The following is a 27,818-nucleotide window of genomic DNA, read 5'->3' as shown; positions in this document are numbered from 1 at the left end:
ATTATCGTACTAAATTGGTACGTGTGTTGTACCTAGTATAATAGCTCCAAATTGCTTCTATTTTAGATTGAGCACAACACATTTGTGATGGACACAAAATAGAAACGTGTTAATCATAACAGTTGATCTAGAATACGGTAACTACGTATTTAGTTTGCGTTCAGCGCATCTTATTGGAAAGTAATTCTGGCCGAATATGATACAATAGAATGTACAAAAACTATGCCTTATTTCATGTGTGAAAAACATTTACGTGTTTCCTATTAGATATGTTTAGTGGCAGGAGATGCAATGATTGTTTCACACTAAAAACACTGCAACGCAAGACAAGAAAATAATGACCGACCACATGAGATAGTTTCAACTGCAAGAACTAATGGTGAAAAGAAGAGTTTGCCAGCCTGCCAAGATCTGGGTTGAACTAACTGACTGCCTGCCTGCCTGCCTGCCTTTCGGAGGTTACAACTTTTGTTATCTACATCGACAAGCTAGATGGAGCGGAACGCCATTCAATTGGGTAACAACTGTTGTTGGATCATGCATGCAGGTTCTAGACGATGAACCGTCGTGACATCAGCATGCCATTCTTCTGGAAGTTGTCTGAGATCTCCTTGAGCCATGAATACCACGCAAGAAGTCCACTTGAGACAATAGGACATTTTGATTAGTGAGCAGAAGTAAGCATCTAGATGTTCTTCACAAACGTAATTCAAGATTGGGAGCGGATTGCGTCGGTGGAAGAAAAAAACTCAACTACTTTATTTTGGAATGGGGACTCCCACAGTCATGGCGGACGTTGAACCATTGGTTGCTTGAGCGGCAATCCTCGAGTCGGCGCATGGTTTATCGCTCCTCCAGTCGATGTGTCGACAGCTCCAGGCTGAGCAGATACCCGATAAAAATCAGGTTATGCCTTTATAAGATACCATAATATGAAGCGTAATAGAACAAAATGCTAGTACTTATAACGATAGAAAAATATGTTCTAGACTGAACTGGCATAAGATTCTCAACTTAATGCACATAGAATTATCGTACTAAAATGTTAAGTGTGTTATACATAGTATAATAGCTCCAAATTGCTTAGAAAGCAGATGGAGCACAACACATTTGTGATTAACATGAAATAGAAACGGGTTAATCATATTGGTTGATCTAGAATACAATAACTGTGTAGTTAGTTTGCATTGAGCGTATCTTATTGTAGAGTAATTCCCGCCGAATATGGTATAAAAGAATGTACAAAAATCTTCCTTATTTTCATGTGTGAAAAACATTTACATGTTGTAACACCCACAATGCGGCTATATCTCCCACGTGTCGGGGCACGACTTAGAGGCATAGCCGCATGGTAGGCATGTTGCAAGAGGGGTAATCTTTACACATCCCATGTACTGAATAAGAAAGGGATAAGAGTCGGCTTGCAAATATGGAAAATTACATCCGGGGTGTTACACATGTTTCCTACTAGATAGGTTTACTGGTAGGAGATGCAATGATTGTTTCACACAAAAATTGCAACGCAAGACAAGAAGATTATAACCGACTACATGAGATAATATCAACTGCAACAACTAATGGTGAAGAGAAGAGTTTGCTAGCCTGCTGAGAACTAGGTTGGACTAAATTACTACCTGCTAGCCTTTCGGAGGTTACAAATGTTGTTATCTACAGCAACAAGCTAGAAGGAGCGGAATGCCATTCAGATGGGTAACAATTGTTGCTGGATTATGCATGTAGGTTCTAGATGACGAACCGCCGCGACATTGGCATGCCCTTCATTCGGAAGTTGTTCGAGATCTCCTTGATCCATGAATACCACACGACAACTACACCTGAAACAAGAGGACATATTGATCAGTGAGCAGAAGTAAGCATCTAGATGGTCTTCACAAACTGAATTCAAGATTTGGAACGGATTGCGTCGGTGGAAGAAAAAACACACCAACTGTATTTTGCAATGGGGACTCCCTAGGACATGGTGGCCGCTGAACAATCGGTTACCGGAGCGACAATCCTCTAATCAGTGCACGGTCTATCGCTCCTCCAGTCGATGTTGACAGCTCAAGGTAGAGAAGATACCCGACAAAAATCATGTTATGCATTTATAAGCTACCATAATATAAAGCACAGTAGAACGAAAAGCTAGTACTTATAAATGATAGAAAATATCTTCTAAACTGAAATGGCATAACGTTCTCAAAATAATGCAAATAGAATTATCGTGAGAAAATGGTAAGTGTGTTATACATAGTATAATAGCTCCAAATTACTTAGATTGCAGATTGAGAACAATTCATTTGTGATGAACATGAAAAAGAAATGGGTTAATCATATCGGTTGATCAAGAATACAATCACTACGTACTTGGTTTCTGTTGAGCAGGTCTTATTGTATAGTAATTCCGGTAGAATATGATACAAAAGAATGTACAAAAACTATGCCTTATTTTCATGTGTGAAAAACATTTACATTTCCTATTAGATATGTTTAATGGCAGGAGATGCAATGATTGTTTCACACTAAAAATTGCAGCACAAGACAAGAAGATTATGACCGGCCACATGATATAGTTTCAATCGCAACAACTAATGGTCAAATGAGGAGTTTGCCGGCCTGCTGAGAACTAGGTTGGAATAACTGACTGCCTTCCTGCCTTTCAGAGGTCACAACTATTCTTATCTTCAACAACAAGCTAGACAGAGTAGAACACATTTCAGATGGGTGAAAACTATTCTAAATGACAAACCGCCGCGACATCGTCAAGCCCTCCATCCGGAAGTTGTTTGAGATCTCCTTGAGCTATGAATACCGCACGACATCTACACCTGAAACAAGAGGACATTTTGATGAGTGAGCAGAAGTAACCATCCGGATGTTCTTCACAAACGTAATTCAAGATTGGGAGTGGATTGCGCCGGTGGAAGAAAAACTAAACAACTGTATTTTGCAATGGGGACTCCCTCAGTCATGGCGGCCGCTGAACAATCCGTTACCGGAGCGGCAATCCTCGAATCAGTGCATAGTCTATCGCTCCTCCAGTCGATGTCGGCAGCTCTAGGCAGAGAAGATACCCGATAAAAATCATGTTATGCATTCATAAGATACCATAATATAAAGCACAATAGAACAAAATGCTAGTACTTATAAACGATAGAAAATATCTTCTAAACTGAAATGGCATAACATTCTCAAAATAATGCACATAGAATTATCGTGATAAAATGGTAAGTGTGTTATACATAGTATAATAGCTCCAAATTACTTAGATTGCAGATTGAGCACAACTCATTGGAGATGAACATGAAAAATAAATGGGTTAATCATATCGGTTGATCTAGAATACAATCACTACGTACTTGGTCTTTCTTGAGCAATGGCCCGACCTAGATCATCAACGGGCTTATCCGATGCCTCTTCTTCAGCTTCTTCCCGCATTGCCGGCTCAACTTCTTCCCGCATTACCGGCTCAGCTTCTTCCCTCATTGTTGTATCATCGTATTCAGGGAACCCATGGCCAGGATAGCTGTCGTCGTCCTCTTCTTCTTCATTGTCTTCCATCATAACCCCTCTTTGTCCATGCTTGGTCCAAACATTATAGTGGGGCATGAAACCGGACTCAAACAGGTGGACGTGAATGGTTCTTGACGTAGAGTAATTGTGACCTTTCTTATAGTCAGCACATGGACAATGCATAAAACCATCCGCTCGCTTGTTTGCCTCAGCCGCAAGCAGAAAAGTACACACGCCATTAATGAACTCGGGAGAGCATCGGTCATCGTACATCCATTGCCGGCTCATCTTCAATACACAGCACCGAAAACATCAAATTAATACAATACATAAAGTTCATACATAAAGTTCATGCATAAAGAGCATACAACATTTCAATGCAACAAAAAAATAACTCTCTAGCTAAAGAATTTAAATGCAACAACAAATGCGATCAAGATCGCAACTAAGGTAACAATTGATCCAACAGCATAATGATACCAAGCCTCACTATGAATGGCATATTTTCTAATCTTTCTAATCTTCAAGCGCATTTTCTCCATCTTAATCTTGTGATCAGCGACGACATCGGCAACATGCAACTCCAATTCCATCTTCTCCCCCTCAATTCTTTTCAAATTTTTCTTCAAATCCTCGTTTTCTCTTTCAACTAAATTTAACCTCTCGACAATAGGGTCGGTTGGAATTTCGGGTTCAACTACCTCCTACATAGAAATGTCTATGTCAACTTGATGGGCATAATTTGTCATAAACACGAAATGCAATGGATAGTTTTAAAAGAGAATATACCACATCCGAATCATAACCTGGACGAGGGCCGACGGGGACGGATATCAAAACCATGGCACTATGCATAACAAACAACATATGGGTAAGATAATTATACGAGTAACTATATATCCAAATCACACAAACATCAATTTTTTATATAAAACTTCATGAACAAGAGGCTCACCACAAGGTGGTGCCGGCGACGGGACGTTGCAAGCGATCGATGGTGGTTATGACGGAGATTTAGAAGGTACTAAGTAAACCACACCTACATATGCAAAACTAAGTGTTATTTTTGACCTCAAATTGCATATAAATCAAATACTAGCACATATATATAATTCCTCCCAAATTACTAAACTCAAAAAGCAATCACTATATAAAGCATTGCACGAGCTAATCTAGCAATGAGAGATGAAAGGAAAGAGTTGCTAACCTTTGTGATCATTTGATTGGATGGGGGACTTCAAATCTTGGGCAAAATTTGTGATGAGCTTGAGAGGAAGAGGGAAAAGAACAGAGAGGAGAGGGGAAAGGGGAAGAACAGAGCGAGCTCAGGTGGACGAAGGGTCTATGTAGGACGACCTTTAGTACCGGTTCGTGATACGACCCGGTACTAAAGGTGCTGGAGGGGCCCCGGACAGACAACATCCTGCCACCACTCACTTTAGTACCGGTTCGTGGCACGAACCGATGCTAAAGGTTCGCCACGAACCGGTACTAATGAGAGCGGCCCGGCTAGCCGTTGGAACCGGCACTAATGTACACATTAGTGCCGGCTCAAATTCAAACCGGCACTAATGTGCTTCATGTTTGACCCTTTTTCTACTAGTGAAAAACTATGCCTTATTTTCATGTGTGAAAAACATTTACATTTCCTATTAGATATGTTTAGTGGCAGGAGATGCAATGATTGTTTCACACTAAAAATTGCAACACAAGACAAGAAGATTATGACCGACTGTCGTGGAGTTGTCACGGCAGATGTCCGTAGTGTGAGGACTTAGTCGCGAGGCCAACGCATCTATGTGGTAGCTTGAGAGGGGTTGGGCGGAATCGAGAGACGCAACATAAGACAAGGATTTAGACAGCTTGGGGCCCCGGGAAACATCATCCGGTAATAGCCCTACATGTTGTTTGTGGCTAGATCTCATTATGATCATGAAGAAGTCGTCGGTAAACCGGCTCTCTATGTCTAGCCCTAGAGATTGTTTCTTCTTCCTTCCCCCTCTTTGGGGAGCCCTGCCCCTCCTTATATATGTTGAAGGGCAGGGTTACATGACTAATCCTAGTAGGATTAGGATTGCTCTATTACAAGTGGAGTCCTAGTCTTGCTTCCTTGGTGGGAGAATATTCCTTATGCCTCTCCTCGTAAACCGGCCCACCATAACATGAGTCGGTCTTCTGGGCCTTGGGCCTAGTATTCTATCTGACCCGCCGTTAGGGCCATCCGTGAGTCGCCACTCCGGCGGGTTATCAATGAAAATGCTAAGTCTGACCGGGTTATACTTCCGATCGGTTTACGCCGCGGGGTATATCCCCGACATTAGCCCCCAAGTTTAGCTTGGATTTATCCATGGTAAACTTATGCTGCAAAATAAATACAAGAACAAATTTGACAAGTTGTGCTCCGGGTTAAGAATTCTCGTAAACCGGCACCTGATCATCCACAAGTCCTTGTCATTTCCTCCTTCTAGAAAATCCGAGTCAATAGACCAGCTTCATAATCAATTTGCTTGTAAAATAAATATTGTAAATAAAGAATCCATTTGAGTCGGCCTTCAATGCTCTGACTTGACAAAAATATTGGTCTTCAAATATTCAACTGATATTCAGCCGGCTTGAAAATGTAGCACTTGCCAAGCTATAATTTCCCAAATCGGCGGGTTATAAAAACTGATAATTCTGGGTCATGATTGTTGCCAACGCCGGTTCATGATTATTGATGCACCGGATTATGATTGTTGCAGACACCGGGTCCATCTAGTTTATTCAAAACTGAGAATTTGAAGATTTTTCTCCCTTATATCCATATTACCTGTAGCCCCCAAGTCTTGAGAAGAACAAAGTAATGGCTTACGACTTGCTTCAATATAAATATTGCCTCTTAAGAAGAAATCCATGTTGTTCATCCCAGTCACTTAGTAAAAATTGAATACTCCATATTATGTAGCCCCCAAGTGCCGGGTTGTCATGCTTGCAGCAACCTGGGACTTGTAATTGCCTGATGCTCACAAAACTTCAACCAGTGTAGCCCCCAAGGGCCGGGTCATTATGCAATAATGAGCAGGGACTTTATAAATATAATCATGCTTCATTGAAAATAACAACATATGATGTAACTCCACCATGGGTCTTGAACCCATGTCCACAAGGTTAAGAGCTTTATGTTTTACCAACTGAGCAGTGGGCCCTTGAATATAACGGATTAAGACTTGTGTACCTTGAATCACTGATAGGAGCAATTGGTAGCCCCCAAGGGCCGGCTCATTACAATGTGATGAGTCGGGTCTTCAATAAGGTGAGCAAATAATGACTTTACATTAGCCCCCAAGTGTCATGGTGCATGCTTGCAGCGACATGAGACTTGTATATTTAATGTAATCTTAACTTGAATAGTGTAGCCCCCAAGTGTCGGGTCGTAAGCCTGCAACGACTCGGGACTATTCTTTCAATTGTAGAATAAATTATATCTACTAGTCGTCAACCCGTGCACTTGCACGGGCTAGCATGTTGAATAAGTATATCGTGATGATTCATATACTATTTCAAAATAACACGTTATATTAGACCATTACATCTAAGCAAAGGAATGGAAAATATAAGAAAATTACTTAGATCCTCCAAAATGTTTGCAGCTAAGAAGAGGAATGGCCAATATCAACAATTGATTATCAAAATATATAGTGCACTTCGGTAGAAACTTACTAATATTCTCTAAAGGGGTTCAGGCAAATACAATAGATCAAACTATGTACTTATGATTAGGTTTTAAGTCACATGTGCTTTTACAATGGAACTTCTTAATTCTTACATTCTAATATTGATAGTTTTATTTCTTTGATCCAGTACTCAACTTGACACGTGACAACCTATAAAAGGTCATGTTTGACCAAGTGTTTACAGAAAAATATGAAGATAAACAATATCAATATATTCATCAGTAGATATATTTTCATAATATATTTATTCAATATTGTAGTTGCTTATATTTTCATAGAGTAATTTTAACATGCTCTCTCATATCCCCTCTTTTCACATGGGAGGTAAGAAGGTAAAAGTAAATCAGACCACTACATAATCAAATCAATGGTTTGGATCTAGTATGTACTCTTATCTCTCGTGTCAAAAGGGGAGGTAAGAGGGACAATGCTAAAATTTTCTATTTTCATAAAATACTTGGTCAAACATCAAAACAGTTGACTTTTAAATGAGTTCATATGCTATCTTTTGAGACCGAGGGAGGATGTAGAAATAGAGACCCATGCATGCATGCTTCAATTTCAATCATATGTAATGTGAGCCGATTTTCATAATATTTAAGTGACATAGTAGGCATATGAAACAACCATCCATGATCTACTACTGAACGGTCCATGAGCCACATGTTCCCAGATATAAATTTGCAAGTTATTACATTTAACTGACAAAACGGGAATACAAAATAACAATACACCATCCAGTATTGAACTGGCCAAGATCCCTAATATAAATTTGGAAGTTGTTAATAATATATGTATATTAATATCATATACCTTGTTTCTTCTGAATCTGCTTTATTGCATGAAAATGCTATAGAATTTAATATTTGCAAGCATGAGGTGGCATGTGCCAGCTTAAAATACATGATCTGAAACATGACTCAGATATGAGAACGCCATATAGGTTCTACTTCTAATCAATTAATCCATTTAGATCACTTAACAAATGATCAACCACATCGAGTATTATGGAGGGAAAGAGAAAGATCTGATGGACAACGTGGTTGTCTTTAAGAAGCACGAAAAAAAAGATACCATCAGATCTTAGGTAACCATCTCCTTATCCCACGAGCAGGCCTTTGCTCCTTCCTCCTGTATGTTCAGGAAGCTCTCCTAGATCGCTACTTCTGTTGCAAGCTATCGAGAAGCCAAGGTTCTGGGGTTTTGGATATCCTCGCTTAGCTAGCATCTGTGCCTGACGATCTGCCGCCAGATCCTCCTTGCAGGGGCGCTTTTGACACCACACGTGTTTATGCCATCACCGGTGGATGGCGTCTTCTCTTCTATGTATGGATTATGCCTCTAGCCATACAGCGCCCGGCCTCCTAAAAGAGATTGCTTCATCCGGAGAAGACCATCTGTAGAAAAATATTCGACATAGTGTGAGGTATCCACTAACTGCCTGAAATATGTCAATCGCCATTATCATCCATAAATAACTACGTACATAATTTGTAAATATCTTGATGGTGACTGGTTACATGAGGTTTGTGCTACTATTTCCAGCAAGCGGCAATGATGAATCTCCATGTATGTAGGAAACAAATTTGTATTGAAACTGTCAAGGAAACATATAGGGGCACCAATGTATTAGATATAAATTTATGTAATTATAAGTTTGATTTTCATGAACTACTCCCTCCGTTCCAAAATAAGCGACTCAAGCCACCGAACCATCAGATCTCTGTAAGGCAGCAGTCAATGGAAGCTGCAGAAACCAATACATCTATAAGAAAAGTAGCATCTAAATGTATCATATAAAGGAATTGAGAAGAGCTCTTGTGAGAGAAAATGTCTGCATCATGGCCACAAACATGATTGGTCACAGCCAGTGGAGTCAATCTATTAGAGGAGCTTGTGTGTAGATATAGGACAGTAGATGGATACCTATAGAGTGTTACGATGGAAGCCTCGGGCTGGTAATGTGGAAATGGATGGTTTAGTCACAACGACATCTGTACATGTCATTTACATACAGAAAACAATATAGTGCTTACATGTATGTAGTAGTAACAGACTAAATTTAATCATGTTGTATGGTAGAAATCTGCAGAGTATTATTGTCATAGTGCTACATTATTTCAGCTTGGTATGAAACTGAAAGATCATTCAGTAACTTCTTTGGAACCCAAGCTAAAAGTTCAGGTCGCCTAGCCTTCTTTAGAGAAATAGCCCAATATAGGTTCCATATTAGTCATCAGTTTAGGTTCTGGATTAATCCACTATATATGCAAGAGGACATATAAAAGATGTACTGGATAATTTCAAATAAGTATACTTGAGTTTGTAAGTATTGCAAGAAAACAATGTAGAATCAGTCCAAAAACAAACATAAGAGCATGTGCATCGCACAGAGAAACAACAGATATATAGATTGGTTTTCCCCAAAAAAATTGTGATCAATAAAGCGACCATCCTGAAATTGGATGTCGATAAAATCACTTGAAAATTTTAGATGAGGATTATACATCATATTTGCAATCTACTTAATTACAAATAGTATGGAGTGTTTAAGTTTGGTCACATGATAGTTTTTACGGTTCCTAGTCTGGAATACTGTCTTCAGAAGTAGATATAGTGCCATGCATGTACTGTAAGCATTTAGCTGCGCACAGTGGAACACATTAATCTGCCAATTTCGTAAAAACATAGTTAGCTGACAATATTGGATGATTATCAATGCACATAGCTCCCCATATCAAATACCGAATTCACTAAATGGGCATGCTGATATCATAGCTAAAAATATGTTAACAAAGCTAGCATCTCTAAAATCTGAACACTGTAATTGCAGAGAAAAGGTCATGCATAACAATCCTAGGGAATATGAATTTAATGATTATAATTGCCGGAAACTTTGGGATGATCAATGTTTAATACTACAAAAACATACATCTGGATCCTCTTTCGAGTACAATAAATGTACGTCTTGTGTGCATGTACTTGTATAACTAAATACGCCATACATTTAGTTTAATTTTTGCATGGGTAACAGTTTTAGAATCTTACTACTGATCTACCAATGAAAGATTATGCACTGTATTAGAAATAATTTTGAGAAATTTGTTAAGTTTGTAGATGCAGTTTAAAAAAAACTTGCTGCATGGGTACCACTTTAGGCGATGCCGAGCTCCTAGCTATTTCTCCTCCACTCCCCAAAACATATAATCTGATAAAGAGAAAAGAAGTGTTGAAAGATAGACATGGAAAAGCTAGTTTTTCTTGATAAAACGTTAGTTTAATTTTTGCATGGGCAACAGTTTTAGAATCTTACTACTGATCTACCAAAAGATTATGCACTGTATTAATTTTGAGAAATTTGTTAAGTTTGTAAAACTTAAATGTAAGCATCCCGCTTTTAGAACTGAAAGACAGAATTGTATAATATATATACCATGGTACCATGCAGATAATCTAACAATTAGCGTTTACTCAGAGGAAATAACATAAAAAATCAAAAATCTCTCCATAGGAACGGTCAACTAACTGTTTTGACTAACAAAACGGGTAGCATTGGAAGACATCTGCGTAAAGCTTCTTATAAACAATGTACGTAAACGGGCTCATGGCTGGTTGATGTAGATGCAGTTTAACAAAAACTTACTGCATGCGTGCCACTATAGGCAATGCCGAGCTCCTAGCTGGTTCTCCTCCACTCCCCAAAACATGTAATCTGATAAAGAGAAGTGCTGAAAGATAGACATGGAAAAAGCTAGTTTTTCTTGATAAAACATTATGGATCAAGCTGACTTCTTAGGTCTAGGTCAGGAGATGAACTTGAATAGGGTTTGGAGTGTGAGTCAGGTAGTCGCATGCATCAGCCAAGATGGAGCGGCGGCCTCAATCAAGATTAAAGGAACATGGTCGCCGACAGCCTCATAGGTTCTTGCACCGGTGAAGCTAATATACCCCGAGTTGCACTGGTTGCACACCACTGGCAGAGCGGCAGTAACGGCACGATGGCGCAAGTTGGATTGATTCCTTCCTGACGCGCTAGCACGTAGTTCCTCGATGAGATGCACACGTAGATAGCATGATCAATTGAGCCGAAGCCTGAAGGTCCTGAACATGCACGTACACATCCTTCAGATCTAACCTGCACTTGAACTCTTAAATAATTCCATTAGATCGTGGCGAGAAAAGAGCAAGAACGCTGGCTCGATTGCCCTCAACATCCGGGATACAGCCTCCTGATCGAACGTGCACTTCAAATCGACCAAAAACCAAAACAAAAAATCTCATTAGATTGTGGGAGAGAAAAGAGGCGTTGGAGGAAAACTGACTCGATTGACCTGTAGATGCACGTATACAGTATCCTTATTCCTAATAGATTGTCCACTTCAACTCTAACAAAGAAAAATTGATTACATTAGAATAGGCCATGGAGAGTCGGGGCAGTAGCGAGACGAAGGAGACGGAGGAGGAGCACGAGCCAATGGGCAGAAGAGGTTCGGGGAGAGATGGAGAGAGGGAGACGGCCTCTTCCTTTGCATCTAATCTGTAGGTTTTCTTGTCTTTGAAGTACAATACGTATGTACTCCTTTATATTTTAGATCGCTACCTAGGAGCCGTGAATGAAGCAGACTCTCTTGACCGGATGCAATGCAAAACCGATTTGGGTGAGGGTTTTTTTTCTCCCAGCAAGATTAACGTAAATCATATGTCGATAGGTCATCATAGATTAACGGCTCCTAATTTCTAATTAACGTGGTAATTTTTAGGGAGTCTGTAATTAGTATAGAGGTATAGATAGATAGATAGATATAGATATAGATAGATAGATAGATATAGATTTTAGATCGCTACCTAGGAGCCGTGAATGAAGCAGACTCTCTTGACCGGATGCAATGCAAAACCGATTTGGGTGAGGGTTTTTTTTGTCCCAGCAAGATTAACGTAAATCATAGATCGATAGATCTACACCGTAATAATTTGGTCCCATCACAGATTAACGGCTCCTAATTTCTAATTAACATGGTAATTTTTAGGCAGTCTGTAATTAGTATAGGTATAGATAGATAGATAGATAGATAGATATAGATAGATTTATAAGATAATAGCCATTGCGCTTAAAGCGACTTTGAAAACCTCAATCATAATACTGGTTATTGATAACCATAAAAAATCAGCCATGTTTGGCTATTTGAAGATTTGAATAATATAATCCGGTTTTAAAACCTCAATCATTCAATATCATCATGAAAATCCAACCAATTTTGGCTATGAAAGATATGAATATCTTACCAGGTGATAAGTAAATCCAGAGTTTAAATACTCGGCGGCACTTGGCCGATGGGGACTTAATGCGCATTCATTGTAAGACGGAATTTTTATAACCCGACGCATGATAGCTTTTGAGAAAATCCAAAATGGATAACCCTTTTGATGTATCAATTAGGATGATGAGCTTGAATTTATATGTCATAATTCTCCAAATCCTGCACAAAAGTGTAAATAACATATGCCCTGGCGACTTAACATCGAAAGCCAGGGTCAGTAGCCACCCGAATGCATTCTTATCTTGCACACAAGTAGATCACAAGAATCCTTGGCGGTTTACCGCAGGGCGGGTCATAATGCCCATATAAATAGCCAGGGTTTATAACCAAAGCTGTAATTGAACATAATCAAATATGACATAGATGATACTTGTGACATTGAATCACCTCGTTGGTTTAACCAATTCTTGTAGTGAGGGTGGTAAACCCAATCTTGGGTATTTGAGAACTCCTTCCTTAATTTGCCAAATTATGATAATAAACTGTACCGGGATATAATAAACACCGGATTTTCCTTATAACACTGGCGACTTGTTAGTCAAAACCAGACCAGGTCAATGAACATCGGTTTATAACTGATCATGTACTGACAACTTGTAGTTGAAAGCCAAGCCAGGTCAAGGACGCCGATTTATCAGCAGATATTATGAACCTCAACAAAGGCGAAAAAACTTGGCAAATAGAACTCAAAAAAGAACATGCGAGGCTTTTTACGAGCTGCCAGGCTCCAAATTGAGGCTTTTCATGGGCTGCCAGGCCACTGAATTAACCATTTCACAAAGCCTCTTAAGATGGACCTCAATCTTTAACCAATCACGTTTTAACTTTGACAAGTTCAGGGTCTATGAGATTGACTGTCAAACATTCGCGGGTCGTACCAGGTTTACCTGGGCGGAGTGACTTACTTAAATAAGGCAGGTTAATCCGGGGTTTTAGGTGCGTACACCTGGCTTCCAAGCCTGGCTTGATAGCCTATTACAAGGGTGCAGACTCTTAGTTCGTTGCGAAGCAAAGAGCCCCCAAGTAACTTCCCTGGTGGCCTTACGCCGATCAAGAGGTGTAGCTATGGTTCGAATACGACCAAGCCCCCAAGTGATTTCCCTGGTGGCCTTACGCCAATCAAGAGGTGTGACTATGGTTCGAACATAGCCCCCAAGTGATATTATGAGTTATGCTCAAGGGATACCCATGTTTGGGTTGTGCTGTGCGACAGACTCTCTTTGGCCCCTTATGATAATATTAGCTTGATAGCTGGATTACCGAAGTAACCAGAGTTGTGCTCTTATGTAATATTGGCTTGATAGCCGGATCAAGAGGGTAGTAACGCTATGTTCTCTTTGGTGAATACACCTATGTTTGATCAGGAAACCCCAAGTGATCAATAATATGATAAATCAATAAGGCAGGATGCCCATGTTTGAACCGCGCATCACGGCAGCAACTTCTCTTTGGCAACCTTTAATTTTTCTGAGAACTCGAACTTGCGAGAGATGAATTCTTTTTGAGCCGGAAACTTTTAAACATGATATTGAGAGTTTCAAAGCTTTGTAAGAGACAAATTTACCTTGAGCCGGATTTGAGAGCTTCAAAGCTTTGCGGGAGAGAGGTGCCTCTTGAACCGGATTTTAAACCGGAATCTTTATTTTGAACCGGCAAAATTCTGACGGCCTTTAAATTTTCATCAATATGACGGTGGCCTCCGGAACTGGGTTATCATTCTCTCCAATGACCCGGAGTTCCCGAGTCATGTCATTGTAGCCCCTGAGTCTCAAGACGACTCGAGGAGTTGGCTTGAGATTCTCCATATTTAACCGTGATGTAAACCGGTATGAGTCATTCAACGACCAAGTAATATAACTTGTCCTGCATTGAAGAACTTGCAAGCCAGAGTAATTGCTCTTTTAAAGAAAGCAATATATAATATGAAAATACAATGGATGGATTTCACCTGATATGTTTAAGCCAGAAAATATCCACCGCGGAGTTGATGATCACCACGGTGAAACTGAAATCAATCACGGGCGAGTCGGCCATGCGAGCAGACGGATGAATCGGCCACGGCGTTTTAAACGACGCAGACGAGAAAGTTGTCCTCCGCATTGTAAATTGGCGCGGACGCATGAACCGGCGGCAATGGCGGACAGACGAGTCGTCTGTGGCGTTGTAAGGTGGCACGGACGGGCGAGTCGGCCAGTGCGTTGATGTAAACCGGACCGTGATACGCGTGTTCGCGAAGCTGCGCGGCATAGCCGAACGTGCCTCCACGGTATAATACCACCCCTTTTAGTTTTAATAGTCGTCCTGATTCGCCCGGACCACCGATGAGTCGGCCGTGACATTGTAAAGAAGCGCGGACGGCGAGTCAAACGTGATGTTGTTTAACCAGTGCAGATGCACGAATCAGCCGCAGGCGCGGACGGATGTAATCCGAGCACCGGGGCGGCGACTTGCACGTGTATCCGTCGAGCATCATAGCACGGACAAGCACTAGTGAAAAAGTGATGTTGACGCGGACCCCTTAGGTAACACCTTTTTATAGGTCCTGCGAAAATATTACAAGACCAAGTAATTGTTGTTGGATGATTTAACATATACTGATAAAATACATAGGAAAAACAACACCTCGTATTTTTGTTCAGACGACAGATGATCGTAGCATCCGTGAATCCCCTGTTACTCCCTCAACTGATCAAAACTTCATAGAAAATGCAGGTTTGTATGCCCGCGGTGGTGGTCTATTGACCCAGAACCGTAGAAGCACCTCTGCGATTTGGTTTCAGTGCGTCTTGAAATGAGGCGGCGGCTCGGTGAAGGAGGCGACTCAAGGACGCGCCGGTGAGGGCGATCAGCGGAGGGTGAGGCCGGCCACAGCGGGGGCGCGTCGGCGGAGGCTGGTGGCTCAGCGAGGCCGGATCGGGACGGCTCTCAGGTGGGCTTCAGCCGCGTCCGCGGCGAAGGCAAGAGGCGGGTCATGGTTGCGCCGGCGGCTCGTTTGACGGTGGGCGGCTGAGCTCCGCACCGGTGGTGGATCCAGGCGGTTCGTGGTGGAAGCGGAGTCGGCTCGGGCAGCTCGGCGGCAGGCTGAAAACCATGACGGAAGCGGAGTCCAGAAGATTGAGGCCGAGCGAAGGCAAGGGTTGTTGAGTAAATAGGCAATTTCTCGATTAAATTAATCCACGAGTAAATCACTAGCACGGCATTGACACAAATAAACACATACTGATATTCAGTCAAGCTAGCACATACTACGCTAATTGCAGAAAGATCTACGTATAACGCTAGCGTGGCTAAAACAGAAAACAGTAGGAGGGGGATAAACGAGTTATACCCTCCAGTAGGCCATGCAGAGGCCGCGGCTTTGGTGGCGGCATTGGTTTCCTCGGCGGCCTTCTTGTCAGCTTCAGCTTTCTCGGCGGTGGCATGTTCGGCGTCGGTGGACATGGTGATGATGAAGGCGACGCGAACGTAGAGGAAGTAGACGATCGGAAGCGAGCAGTCGCGTAACCGCTGCCCAAAAACCTATTCGCCCCTCACCCCGTACGGGAACCAGAAGAGCGTGGTTTCGGAGACCTTCTCTCCCGTCGACCGTGTACGCGGCGGACAGGATGGAGTCACCAGCAGCAGCAGCAGCAAGGGAACGGCGGTGGGCGTGCGCGTGGAGCAGAAGTGATCTGTTCGTGGCGGCTAGGGTTAGGAGACACCGCACACTTATATAGATGCAGTCGCGTGGAGAGACGTGGGCTCGGCCCACGTCCGGGTCCGTGAAAGCCCACGATCCAACATCTCAGATCGTGGCCCAGCTGTCAGAGAACTCTCCGTTAGTGACTGGCAAAAATAAGTGCGTAGATGTGAGCTCGGCTCGGCTCAATCCCGCAACCCGCGTCGCGTCGCGTCGTGACGAGGCGTGGCGTGGCGAGGCGGGCGGCGGAAGAGGAGTGCGCGAGGGCCTCTTCTCTTCTCAAGCTCCAATAGCATGTAGAAGAGAAACCCTTATAAACCATTCCAACTCTCCTTCCACTAGCGGGGTGGGACTAAACTTCCCACCACACCTAGTGCCATATAACCCACATGGGACCTTAGACATTTTTCAGAAATTGCTATATGGGCCTAGAGCCCATCTCAAATTTCAGCAATCCCCCACCAGATCTCGAGGGCCCATTGTGTCCTCTGTTCCAATTGCTGTTTTGATATACCAGTGTGTCAGTGAAGACCTGTTAAGGTTGAACTTCACCTAGAGCAGGTAGCTACACTCCTTCACAACTGAACAATGGACTATGCCTTGAATTGTCAGTTTGGCGTAAAGAAGTTTCACTACATGTCTTACTAGTACTAGGATGCCGAAGGCTGACCCCTCGGGTGGAGCATATAAGTCACACTCCTGGCCTATTCATGAGCTTACTAGAGATCACCCCAATCTCATAGACTGTGACCAGCAGACTGTGACCATAGGGACCATCAGTGATCTCCCATGTCCCGTTAGCCATGATGGAATCCATCTCGCTACGGACCGCATTCTTCCAGTAGTCATCTTCTGGAGAGGCATACGCTTCTGAAATAGAAGTGGGAGTATCATCCACGAGGTACATGAAGAAATCAGCACCAAAGGTCTTTGCAGTCCTTTGTCTCTTGCCCCTACCAAGGGTTTCCTCGTCATCCTCCTCAGGATTTCCATAATGTGTTTGTTCATAATATGCCATAGGAATGGCAGGTTCAGGAGTCTCCTCAGATTCCTGTCTAGAAGTGCTTTGCATATCTCTCATAGGAAAAATATTCGCGAAGAATGTAGCATCCTTAGACTCCATAATTGTACCGACCTTCTCGTCAGGTACCTCAGATTTCACTACTAGAAACCTATAGCCAACGCTGTTCTTAGCGTAACCCAAATTAACGCGGTCCACAGTCTTTGGTCCAAGCTTACGCTTTTTGGGGATTGGCACATTGACTTTCGACAAACAGCCCCAAGTACGCAAGTACGAGAGTGTTTTCCTTCTCTTTGCCCATTTCTCATAGGGAGTGATCTCATTATCCTTTGTCGGAACTTTATTCAGGACATGACATGCCGTCAATATAGCCTCCCCCCACCATGCCTTGGATAAACCCGATGTATCTAACATCGTGTTAACCAAATCAGTTGGAGTACGGTTTTTCCGCTCCGCAACCCCGTTTGACTGGGGTGAATAGGGAGGCGTCCTCTCATGAATAATGCCATGTTCTGCACAGAAAGAATCAAACTCACTCGAGAAGTACTCTCCACCACGATCTGGCTGGACTCGTTTAATTTTCTTTTCAAGTTGTTTCTCAACTTCTGCCTTATAGATTTTAAAGTAGTGTAGAGCCTCATCTTTAGTGTTTAACAGATACACATAGCAATATCTAGTGGAGTCATCTATCAATGTCATGAAGTATTTCTTTCCAGCTTTAGTCAACACACCATTCATCTCCCAAAGATCAGAATGTATCAGTTCTAATGGTGCCAAGTGTCTCTCCTCCGCGGCCTTGTGAGGCTTGCGAGGTTGCTTAGCCTGCACACATGAAAGGCACTTGGAACCTTTGGCTAAGGTGAAACTCGGGATTAAATCCAACTTGGCTAGCCGCGTCATAACACCAAAACTAATGCGACAAAGACGTGAATGCCAAACTTCAGATTCATTAACATTCGAATGAATATGGTTCACGACTTTATTACAAAAATCTGCGAGGGAAAGGCGGAACATCCCTCCGCTCTCATACCCTTTTCCAACCAAGAGTCCATATTTCGTAACAACTAATTTATTAGACCTGAAAACCAACTTAAACCCTTCTCTACATAGAAGGGAGCCACTAACGAGGTTCTTCTTGATGGCGGGGACATGCTGCACGTTCTTCAGCTGCATGATCCTTCCCGAAGTAAACTTCAGATCGACCGTGCCAACACCATGAACAGAAGCACTCGCGCCATTCCCCATCAATACGGACCCGTGGCCTGTGGCCTGGTAAGAAGTGAACAATGAAATGTTAGCACACACATGAACACCTGCACCTGTGTCCACCCACCAATCGTTGGGTTGAAACACTGAAAAAACAGTAAATGAATTACCGTACCCAGATGCACCATTCTCATTGTTGCCCACAATCATGTTGACAGACTTGGAGTCCTGTCCTGGCTTCTTGTACTTGTTTGGGCACTTATTGGCCCAATGTTCAACCGAACCACAAGTAAAGCAACCCTCATCCTTCTTCTTCTTCTTGAAGGTCTTCTTACTCTTCTTCTTAAAGTCGGTATTCTGTTGGACACCGTTCTTTCCCTTGGGCTTGTCGGAGTTATGGTTCCTCTGGTTCACCATGTTGGCGACAGAAGTCCCTTTTCCATACGAGTCTTTTGCCCTTGAATTCTGCTCAACACTCAGATGGCCAATGACATCCTCCACAGAGAATTCACGCCTCTGATGTTTCAGAGTGGTGGCAAAGTTCCTCCAGGAATTAGGGAGCTTAGCGATTATGCAGCCCGCGACAAACTTGCCCGGTAACTCGCACTTAAGAAGTTCAAGCTCCTTAACAATGCATATTATCTCATGAGCCTGCTCCAATACAGGACGGTTTTCAACCATCTTGTAATCGTGGAACTGCTCTATAATATACATCTCGCTCCCTACATCGGCATCCCCGAATTTAGATTCGAGTGCCTCCCACAAGTCCTTGGCGACATGCACATGTAAATATGCATCGACCAGTTTATCTCCGATCACGCTAAGAACTGCTCCGAGAAACACAATGGTAGCCTCCTTAAATGCCTTCTCCTGTTCAGGAGCAATCGTTCCCGTGGAGACACTGATGACCCAGAACACGTTCATAGCCGTGAGCCATAACGTGGTCTTAGTCTGCCAACTCTTAAAGTATGTACCGGTAAACTTATCCGGTTTCAGTGCAGCGGCAAAGCCACTTGCCAAAAAATTCCTACACATAACAGTTTTTTGGACTGTTGAGTAAATAGGCAATTTCTCGATTAAATTAATCCATGAGTCAATCACTAGCATGGCATTGACAAAAATAAACACATACTGATATTCCGTGAAGCTAGCACATACTACGCTAATTGCAGAAAGATCTACGTATAATGCTAGCATGGCTAAAACAGAAAACAGTAGGAGCCGGATAAACGAGTTATACCCTCCAGTAGGCCATGCAGAGGCCGCAGCTTTGGTGGCGGCATCGGCGTCCTCGGCGGCCTTCTTGTCGGCTTCAGCTTTCTCGGCGGCGGCACGTTCGGCGTCGGTGGACATGGTGATGATGAAGGCGACACGAACGTAGAGGAAGTAGACGATCGGAAGCGAGCAGTCGCGTAATCGCTGCCCAAAAACCTATTCGCCCCTCACCCCGTACATGAACCAGAAGGGCATGGTTTCGGAGACCTGCTCTACAGTCGACCGTGTACGCGGCGGACAGGATGGAGTCACCGGCGGCAGCAGCAGCAAGGGAACGACGGTGGGCGTGCGCGTGGAGCAGATGTGATCTGTTCGTGGCAGCTAGAGTTAGGAGACACCGCACACTTATATTGATGCAGCCGCGTGGAGAGACGTCGGCTCGACCCACGTCCGAGTCCGTGACAGCCCACGATCCGACGTCTCAGATCGTGGCCCAGCTATCAGAGAACTCTCCGTTAGTGACTGGCAAAAATAAGCGCGTAGATGTGAGCTCGGCTCGGCTCAATCCCGCAACCCGCGGCACATCGTGACGAGGCGTGGCGTGGCGAGGCGGGCGGCGGAGGAGGAGTGCGTGAGGGCCTCTTCTCTTCTCAAGCTCCAATAGCATGTAGAAGAGAAACCCTTATAAACCACTCCAACTCTCCTTCCACTAGCGGGGTTGGACTAAACTTCCCACTACACCTAGTGCCATATAACCCACATGGGACCTTAGCGATTTTTCAGAAATTGCTATATGGGCCTAGAGCCCATCTCAAATTTCAGCAATCCCCCACCAGATCTCGAGGGCCCATTGTGTCCTCTGTTCCAATTGCTGTTTCGATATACCAGTGTGTCAGTGAAGACCTGTTAAGGTTGAACTTCACCTAGAGCAGGTAGTTACACTCCTTCACAATTGAACAATGGACTATGACTTGAATTGTCAGTTTGGCGTAAAGAAGTTTCACTACATGTCTTACTAGTACTAGGCTGCCGAAGGCCGACCCCTCGGGTGGAGCATATAAGTCACACTCCTGGCCTATTCATGAGCTTACTAGAGATCACCCCAATCTCATAGACTGTGACCAGCAGTCGGGCTCACATAGGTGTGTTCCTCCAAAGATCTCTCTGTAGGATAGCATCTTGCTTACATAAGCTTTGGAACATATTAAGACAATAGTCATCCTACCATACAGTATCGAGAGTATTGCATCTCCAACGGAGTGGGTTAGTATAGTTACTCTCCTCAGTTCACCACTGGCTTGTTTTCCCAGGTCCTAATTCATGGGATCTCCGATCACATAGGTTGGGTTACTACCATGGAAACTCATGAGGGTCTCATACCCATCTCCCTCGATGCATTATCTATCACAACACGTGATAGCCCTTTCGTAAAGGGATCTGCCAGATTCTTAGCCGTATGGACATAGTCCAACGCTATCACTTCGGAGTTTCCTAATTTTCTTCCAGCTTTTAATCTCATTCTTTTGTGTTTGGTGGACTTCATGTTGTCCTTTGTACTCTTCACCTTGGTGATGACAGTCTGATTGTCACAGTTCATAAGGATAGCCGGAACCGGTTTATCAACCAATGGCAAGTCCATCAAAAGATCTCGAAGCCATCTCGCTTCAACACTAGATGTGTCTAATGTTGTTAATTCTGTTTCCATTGTCGATCTCGTTAAGATCGTTTGCTTGCAAGACTTCCAGGAAACAGCGCCACCTCCAAGAGTAAACATATACCCAGTTGTGGCCTTCATCTCATCAGCATCAGAGATCCAATTCGCATCACTATACCCTTCAAGTACCGACGGGTATCCGGTATAGTGAAGTCCATAGTTCATGGTACCTTTCAGATAGCGCATAACTCTCTCAACAGCATGCCAATGTACATCACCCGGTTTGGAAACAAATCGGCTCAGTTTGCTCGCAGCAAACGCGATGTCAGGCCTCGTTGCGCTCGCTAGGTACCTCAGTGAACCAATGATTTGAGAGTATCTCAATTGATCTTTAGCCATGCCTTTGGACTTTCGAATCAACACGCTAGGATCATATGGTGATTGAGATGGCGTGCAGTCCGAATATCCAAAAGGACTCAATGCCTTCTCAAAATAGTGGGATTGCAGAAGTGTAATTCCACCCTCATTATCTCTCAGTAGCTTGATGTTCAAGATAACATCAGCCACACCAAGGTCTTTCATCTCAAAGTTCTGAGATAGAAACTATTTGACCTCCTCAATGACTTTGAGGTTTGTTCCGAATATCAGTATGTCATCAACATACAAGCACAGTATAACTCCTTCGCCCCCACCATGGCGATAGTATACACATTTGTCAGCCTCATTAACAACGAAACCAACAGATGTCAGAGTTGTATTAAACTTATCATGCCATTGGTTAGGTGCTTGTTTCAGGCCATATAAAGATTTTATCAACCTACACACCTTTCTTTCCTGACCATCTATCACAAAGCCATCAGGCTGTTGCATGTAGATTTCCTCCCTTAGCTCTCCATTTAGAAAAGCCGTCTTAGCATCATCTGATGGACGAGAAGACCGTGCGAGGCCGCCAACGAGAGTAATACTCGAATGGTGGTCAGTCTAGCCATAGGTGAATAAGCATCGAAGAAATCTTCCTCTTCTTGATGGTCATACCCCTTGACCACAAGCCTAGCCTTGTACTTTTCAATAGTACAATCGGGCCTAAGCTTCTTTTTGAACACCCACTTACACCCCAGTGGTTTGCACCATAGGGACGATCAGTGATCTCACATGTCCCGTTAGCCATGATGGAATCCATCTCGCTACGGACTGCATCCTTCCAGTAGTCAGCTTCTGGAGAGGCATACGCTTCTGAAATAGAAGTGGGAGTATCATCCACGAGGTACACGAAGAAATCATCACCAAAGGTCTTTGCAGTCCTTTGTCTCTTGCCCCTACCATGGGTTTCGTCGTCATCCTCCTCAGGATTTCCATAATGTGTTTGTTCATAATATTCCATAGGAATGGCAGGTTCAGGAGTCTCCTCAGATTCCTGTCAAGAAGTGCTTTGCATATCTCTCATAGGTAAAATATCCTTGAAGAATGTAGCATCCTTAGACTCCATAATTGTACGGACCTTCTGGTCAGGTACCTCAGATTTCACTACTAGAAACCTATAGCCAACGCTGTTCTTAGCGTAACCCAAATTAACGCAGTCCACAGTCTTTGGTCCAAGCTTACGCTTTTTGGGGATTGGCACATTGACTTTCGCCAAACAGCCCCAAGTACGCAAGTACGAGAGTGTTTTCCTTCTCTTTGCCCATTTCTCATAGGGAGTGATCTCATTATCCTTTGTCGGAACTTTATTCAGGACATGACATGCCGTCAATATAGCCTCCCCCCACCATGCCTTGGATAAACCCGATGTATCTAACATCGTGTTAACCAAATCAGTTAGAGTACGGTTTTTCCGCTCAGCAACCCCGTTTGACTGTGGTGAATAGGGAGGCGTCCTCTCATGAATAATGCCATGTTCTGCACAGAAAGAATCAAACTCACTCGAGAAGTACTCTCCACCATGATCTGGCCGGACTCGTTTAATTTTCTTTTCAAGTTGTTTCTCAACTTCTGCCTTATAGATTTTAAAGTAGTGTAGAGCCTCATCTTTAGTGTTTAACAGATACACATAGCAATATCTAGTGGATTCATCTATCAATGTCATGAAGTATTTCTTTCCACCTTTAGTCAACACACCATTCATCTCACAAAGATCAGAATGTATGAGTTCTAATGGTGCCAAGTGTCTCTCCTCCGCGTCCTTGTGAGGCTTGCGAGGTTGCTTAGCTTGCACACATGAAAGGCACTGGGAACCTTTGGCTAAGGTGAAACTCGGGATTAAATCCAACTTGGCTAGCCACGTCATAACACCAAAACTAATGCGACAAAGACGTGAATGCCAAACTTCAGATTCATTAACATTCGAATGAATATGGTTCACGACTTTATTACAAAAATCTGCGAGGGAAAGGCGGAACATCCCTCCGCTCTCATACCCTTTTCCAACCAAGAGTCCATATTTCGTAACAACTAATTTATTAGACCTGAAAACCAACTTAAACCCTTCTCTACATAGAAGGGAGCCACTAACGAGGTTCTTCTTGATGGCGGGGACATGCTGCACGTTCTTCAGCTGCATGATCCTTCCCGAAGTAAACTTCAGATCGACCGTGCCAACACCATGAACAGAAGCACTCGCGCCATTCCCCATCAATACGGACCCGTGGCCTGTGGCCTGGTAAGAAGTGAACAATGAAATGTTAGCACACACATGAACACCTGCACCTGTGTCCACCCACCAATCGTTGGGTTGAAACACTGAAAAAACAGTAAATGAATTACCGTACCCAGATGCACCATTCTCATTGTTGCCCACAATCATGTTGACAGACTTGGAGTCCTGTCCTGGCTTCTTGTACTTGTTTGGGCACTTATTGGCCCAATGTTCAACCGAACCACAAGTAAAGCAACCCTCATCCTTCTTCTTCTTCTTGAAGGTCTTCTTACTCTTCTTCTTAAAGTCGGTATTCTGTTGGACACCGTTCTTTCCCTTGGGCTTGTGGGAGTTATGGTTCCTCTGGTTCACCATGTTGGCGACAGAAGTCCCTTTTCCATACGAGTCTTTTGCCCTTGAATTCTGCTCAACACTCAGATGGCCAATGACATCCTCCACAGAGAATTCACGCCTCTGATGTTTCAGAGTGGTGGCAAAGTTCCTCCAGGAATTAGGGAGCTTAGCGATTATGCAGCCCGCGATAAACTTGCCCGGTAACTCGCACTTAAGAAGTTGAAGCTCCTTAACAATGCATATTATCTCATGAGCCTGCTCCAATACAGGACGGTTTTCAACCATCTTGTAATCGTGGAACTGCTCTATAATATACATCTCGCTCCCTACATCGGCATCCCCGAATTTAGATTCGAGTGCCTCCCACAAGTCCTTGGCGACATGCACATGTAAATATGCATCGACCAATTTATCTCCAATCACGCTAAGAACTGCTCCGAGAAACACAATGGTAGCCTCCTTAAATGCCTTCTCCTGTTCAGGAGCAATCGTTCCCATGGAGACACTAATGACCCAGAACACGTTCATAGCCGTGAGCCATAACGTGGTCTTAGTCTGCCAACTCTTAAAGTATGTACCGGTAAACTTATCCGGTTTCAGTGCAGCGGCAAAGCCACTTGCCAAAAAATTCCTACACATAACAGTTTTTTGGACTGTTGAGTAAATAGGCAATTTCTCGATTAAATTAATCCACGAGTCAATCACTAGCATGGCATTGACAAAAATAAACACATACTGATATTCCGTTAAGCTAGCACATACTACGCTAATTGCAGAAAGATCTACGTATAATGCTAGCATGGCTAAAACAGAAAACAGTAGGAGCCGGATAAACGAGTTATACCCTCCAGTAGGCCATGCAGAGGCCGCAGCTTTGGTGGCGGCATCAGCGTCCTCGGCGGCCTTCTTGTCGGCTTCAGCTTTCTCGGCGGCGGCACGTTCGGCGTCGGTGGACATGGTGATGATGAAGGCGACACGAACGTAGAGGAAGTAGACGATCGGAAGCGAGCAGTCGCGTAATCGCTGCCCAAAAACCTATTCTCCCCTCACCCCGTACATGAACCAGAAGGGCATGGTTTCGGAGACCTGCTCTACAGTCGACCGTGTACGCGGCGGACAGGATGGAGTCACCGGCGGCAGCAGCAGCAAGGGAACGACGCTGGGCGTGCGCGTGGAGCAGATGTGATCTGTTCGTAGCGGCTAGGGTTAGGAGACACCGCACACTTATATAGATGCAGCCGCGTGGAGAGACGTGGGCTCGACCCACGTCCGAGTCCGTGACAGCCCATGATCCGACGTCTCAGATCGTGGCCCAGCTATCAGAGAACTCTCCGTTAGTGACTGGCAAAAATAAGCGCGTAGATGTGAGCTCGGCTCGGCTCAATCCCGCAACCCGCGGCGCGTCGTGACGAGGCGTGGCGTGGCGAGGCGGGCGGCGGAGGAGGAGTGCGTGAGGGCCTCTTCTCTTCTCAAGCTCCAATAGAATGTAGAAGAGAAACCCTTATAAACCACTCCAACTCTCCTTCCACTAGCGGGGTTGGACTAAACTTCCCACTACACCTAGTGCCATATAACCCACATGGGCCTTTAGAGATTTTTCAGAAATTGCTATATGGGCCTAGAGCCCATCTCAAATTTCAGCAATCCCCCACCAGATCTCGAGGGCCCATTGTGTCCTCTGTTCCAATTGCTGTTTCGATATACCAGTGTGTCAGTGAAGACCTGTTAAGGTTGAACTTCACCTAGAGCAGGTAGTTACACTCCTTCACAATTGAGCAATGGACTATGACTTGAATTGTCAGTTTGGCGTAAAGAAGTTTCACTACATGTCTTACTAGTACTAGGCTGCCGAAGGCTGACCCCTCGGGTGGAGCATATAAGTCACACTCCTGGCCTATTCATGAGCTTACTAGAGATCACCCCAATCTCATAGACTGTGACCAGCAGTCGGGCTCACATAGGTGTGTTCCTCCAAAGATCTCTCTGTAGGATAGCATCTTGCTTACATAAGCTTTGGAACATATTAAGATAATAGTCATCCTACCATACAGTATCGAGAGTATTGCATCTCCAACGGAGTGGGTTAGTATAGTTACTCTCCTCAGTTCACCACTGGCTTGTTTTCCCAGGTCCTAATTCATGGGATCTCCGATCACATAGGTTGGGTTACTACCATGGAAACTCATGTGGGTCTCATACCCATCTCCCTCGATGCATTATCTATCACAACATGTGATAGCCCTTTCGTAAAGGGATCTGCCAGATTCTTAGCCGTATGGACATAGTCCAACGCTATCACTTCGGAGTTTCCTAATTTTCTACCAGCTTTTAATCTCATTCTTTTGTGTTTGGTGGACTTCATGTTGTCCTTTGAACTCTTCACCTTGGTGATGACAGTCTGATTGTCACAGTTCATAAGGATAGCCGGAACCGGTTTATCAACCAATGGCAAGTCCATCAAAAGATCTCGAAGCCATCTCACTTCAACACCAGATGTGTCTATTGTTGTTAATTCTGTTTCCATTGTCGATCTCGTTAAGATCGTTTGCTTGCAAGACTTCCAGGAAACAGCGCCACCTCCAAGAGTAAACATATACCCAGTTATGGCCTTCATCTCATCAGCATCAGAGATCCAATTCGCATCACTATACCCTTCAAGTACCGACGGGTATCCGGTATAGTGAAGTCCATAGTTCATAGTACCTTTCAGATAGCGCATAACTCTCTCAACAGCATGCCAATGTACATCACCCGGTTTGGAAACAAATCGGCTCAGTTTGCTCGCAGCAAACGCCATGTCAGGCCTCGTTGCGCTCGCTAGGTACATCAGTGAACCAATGATTTGAGAGTATCTCAATTGATCTTTAGCCATGCCTTTGGACTTTCGAATCAACACGCTAGGATCATATGGTGTTTGAGATGGCGTGCAGTCCGAATATCCAAAACGACTCAACACCTTCTCAAAATAGTGGGATTGCAGAAGTGTAATTCCACCCTCATTATCTCTCAGTAGCTTGATGTTCAAGATAACATCAGCCACACCAAGGTCTTTCATCTCAAAGTTCTGAGATAGAAACTATTTGACCTCCTCAATGACTTTGAGGTTTGTTCCGAATATCAGTATGTCATCAACATACAAGCACAGTATAACTCCTTCGCCCCCACCATGGCGATAGTATACACATTTGTCAGCCTCATTAACAACGAAACCAACAGATGTCAGAATTGTATTAAACTTATCATGCCATTGGTTAGGTGCTTGTTTCAGGCCATATAAAGATTTTATCAACCTACACACCTCTCTTTCCTGACCATCTATCACAAAGCCATTAGGCTGTTGCATGTAGATTTCCTCCCTTAGCTCTCCATTTAGAAAATCCATCTTAACATCCATCTGATGGACGAGAAGACCGTGCGAGGCTGCCAACGAGAGTAATACTCGAATGGTGGTCAGTCTAGCCACAGGTGAATAAGTATCGAAGAAATCTTCCTCTTCTTGATGGTCATAGCCCT

At 43.7% G+C, this 27,818-nt stretch overlaps 1 protein-coding gene across 1 annotated transcript in view; it reads right to left on the bottom strand.

Annotated features, from left to right (window-relative positions):
• LOC147993112 (uncharacterized) overlaps positions 1 to 19,374 on the bottom strand; it is a 57,230-nt gene extending 37,856 nt beyond the window's left edge. The window contains exons 1-2 of the mRNA XM_087539227.1: positions 18,786 to 19,374; positions 18,550 to 18,596 (exon numbers count right to left, since the gene is read on the bottom strand). Coding sequence (XP_087395353.1) covers positions 18,550 to 18,596; positions 18,786 to 19,374 — 636 coding nt within the window. The remainder of the gene's footprint in view (positions 1 to 18,549; positions 18,597 to 18,785) is intronic.
• Positions 19,375 to 27,818: the final 8,444 nt, after the last annotated feature.

Source organism: Triticum urartu, chromosome 1A (assembly GCF_056163025.1).
Source record: "Triticum urartu cultivar PI428250 chromosome 1A, HENAU_Tu73, whole genome shotgun sequence".
NCBI classification, from domain to species: domain Eukaryota; kingdom Viridiplantae; phylum Streptophyta; class Magnoliopsida; order Poales; family Poaceae; genus Triticum; species Triticum urartu.
The sequence above is the reverse complement of the archived record's forward strand: the minus strand, read 5'-3'. Positions and strand labels throughout refer to the sequence as shown.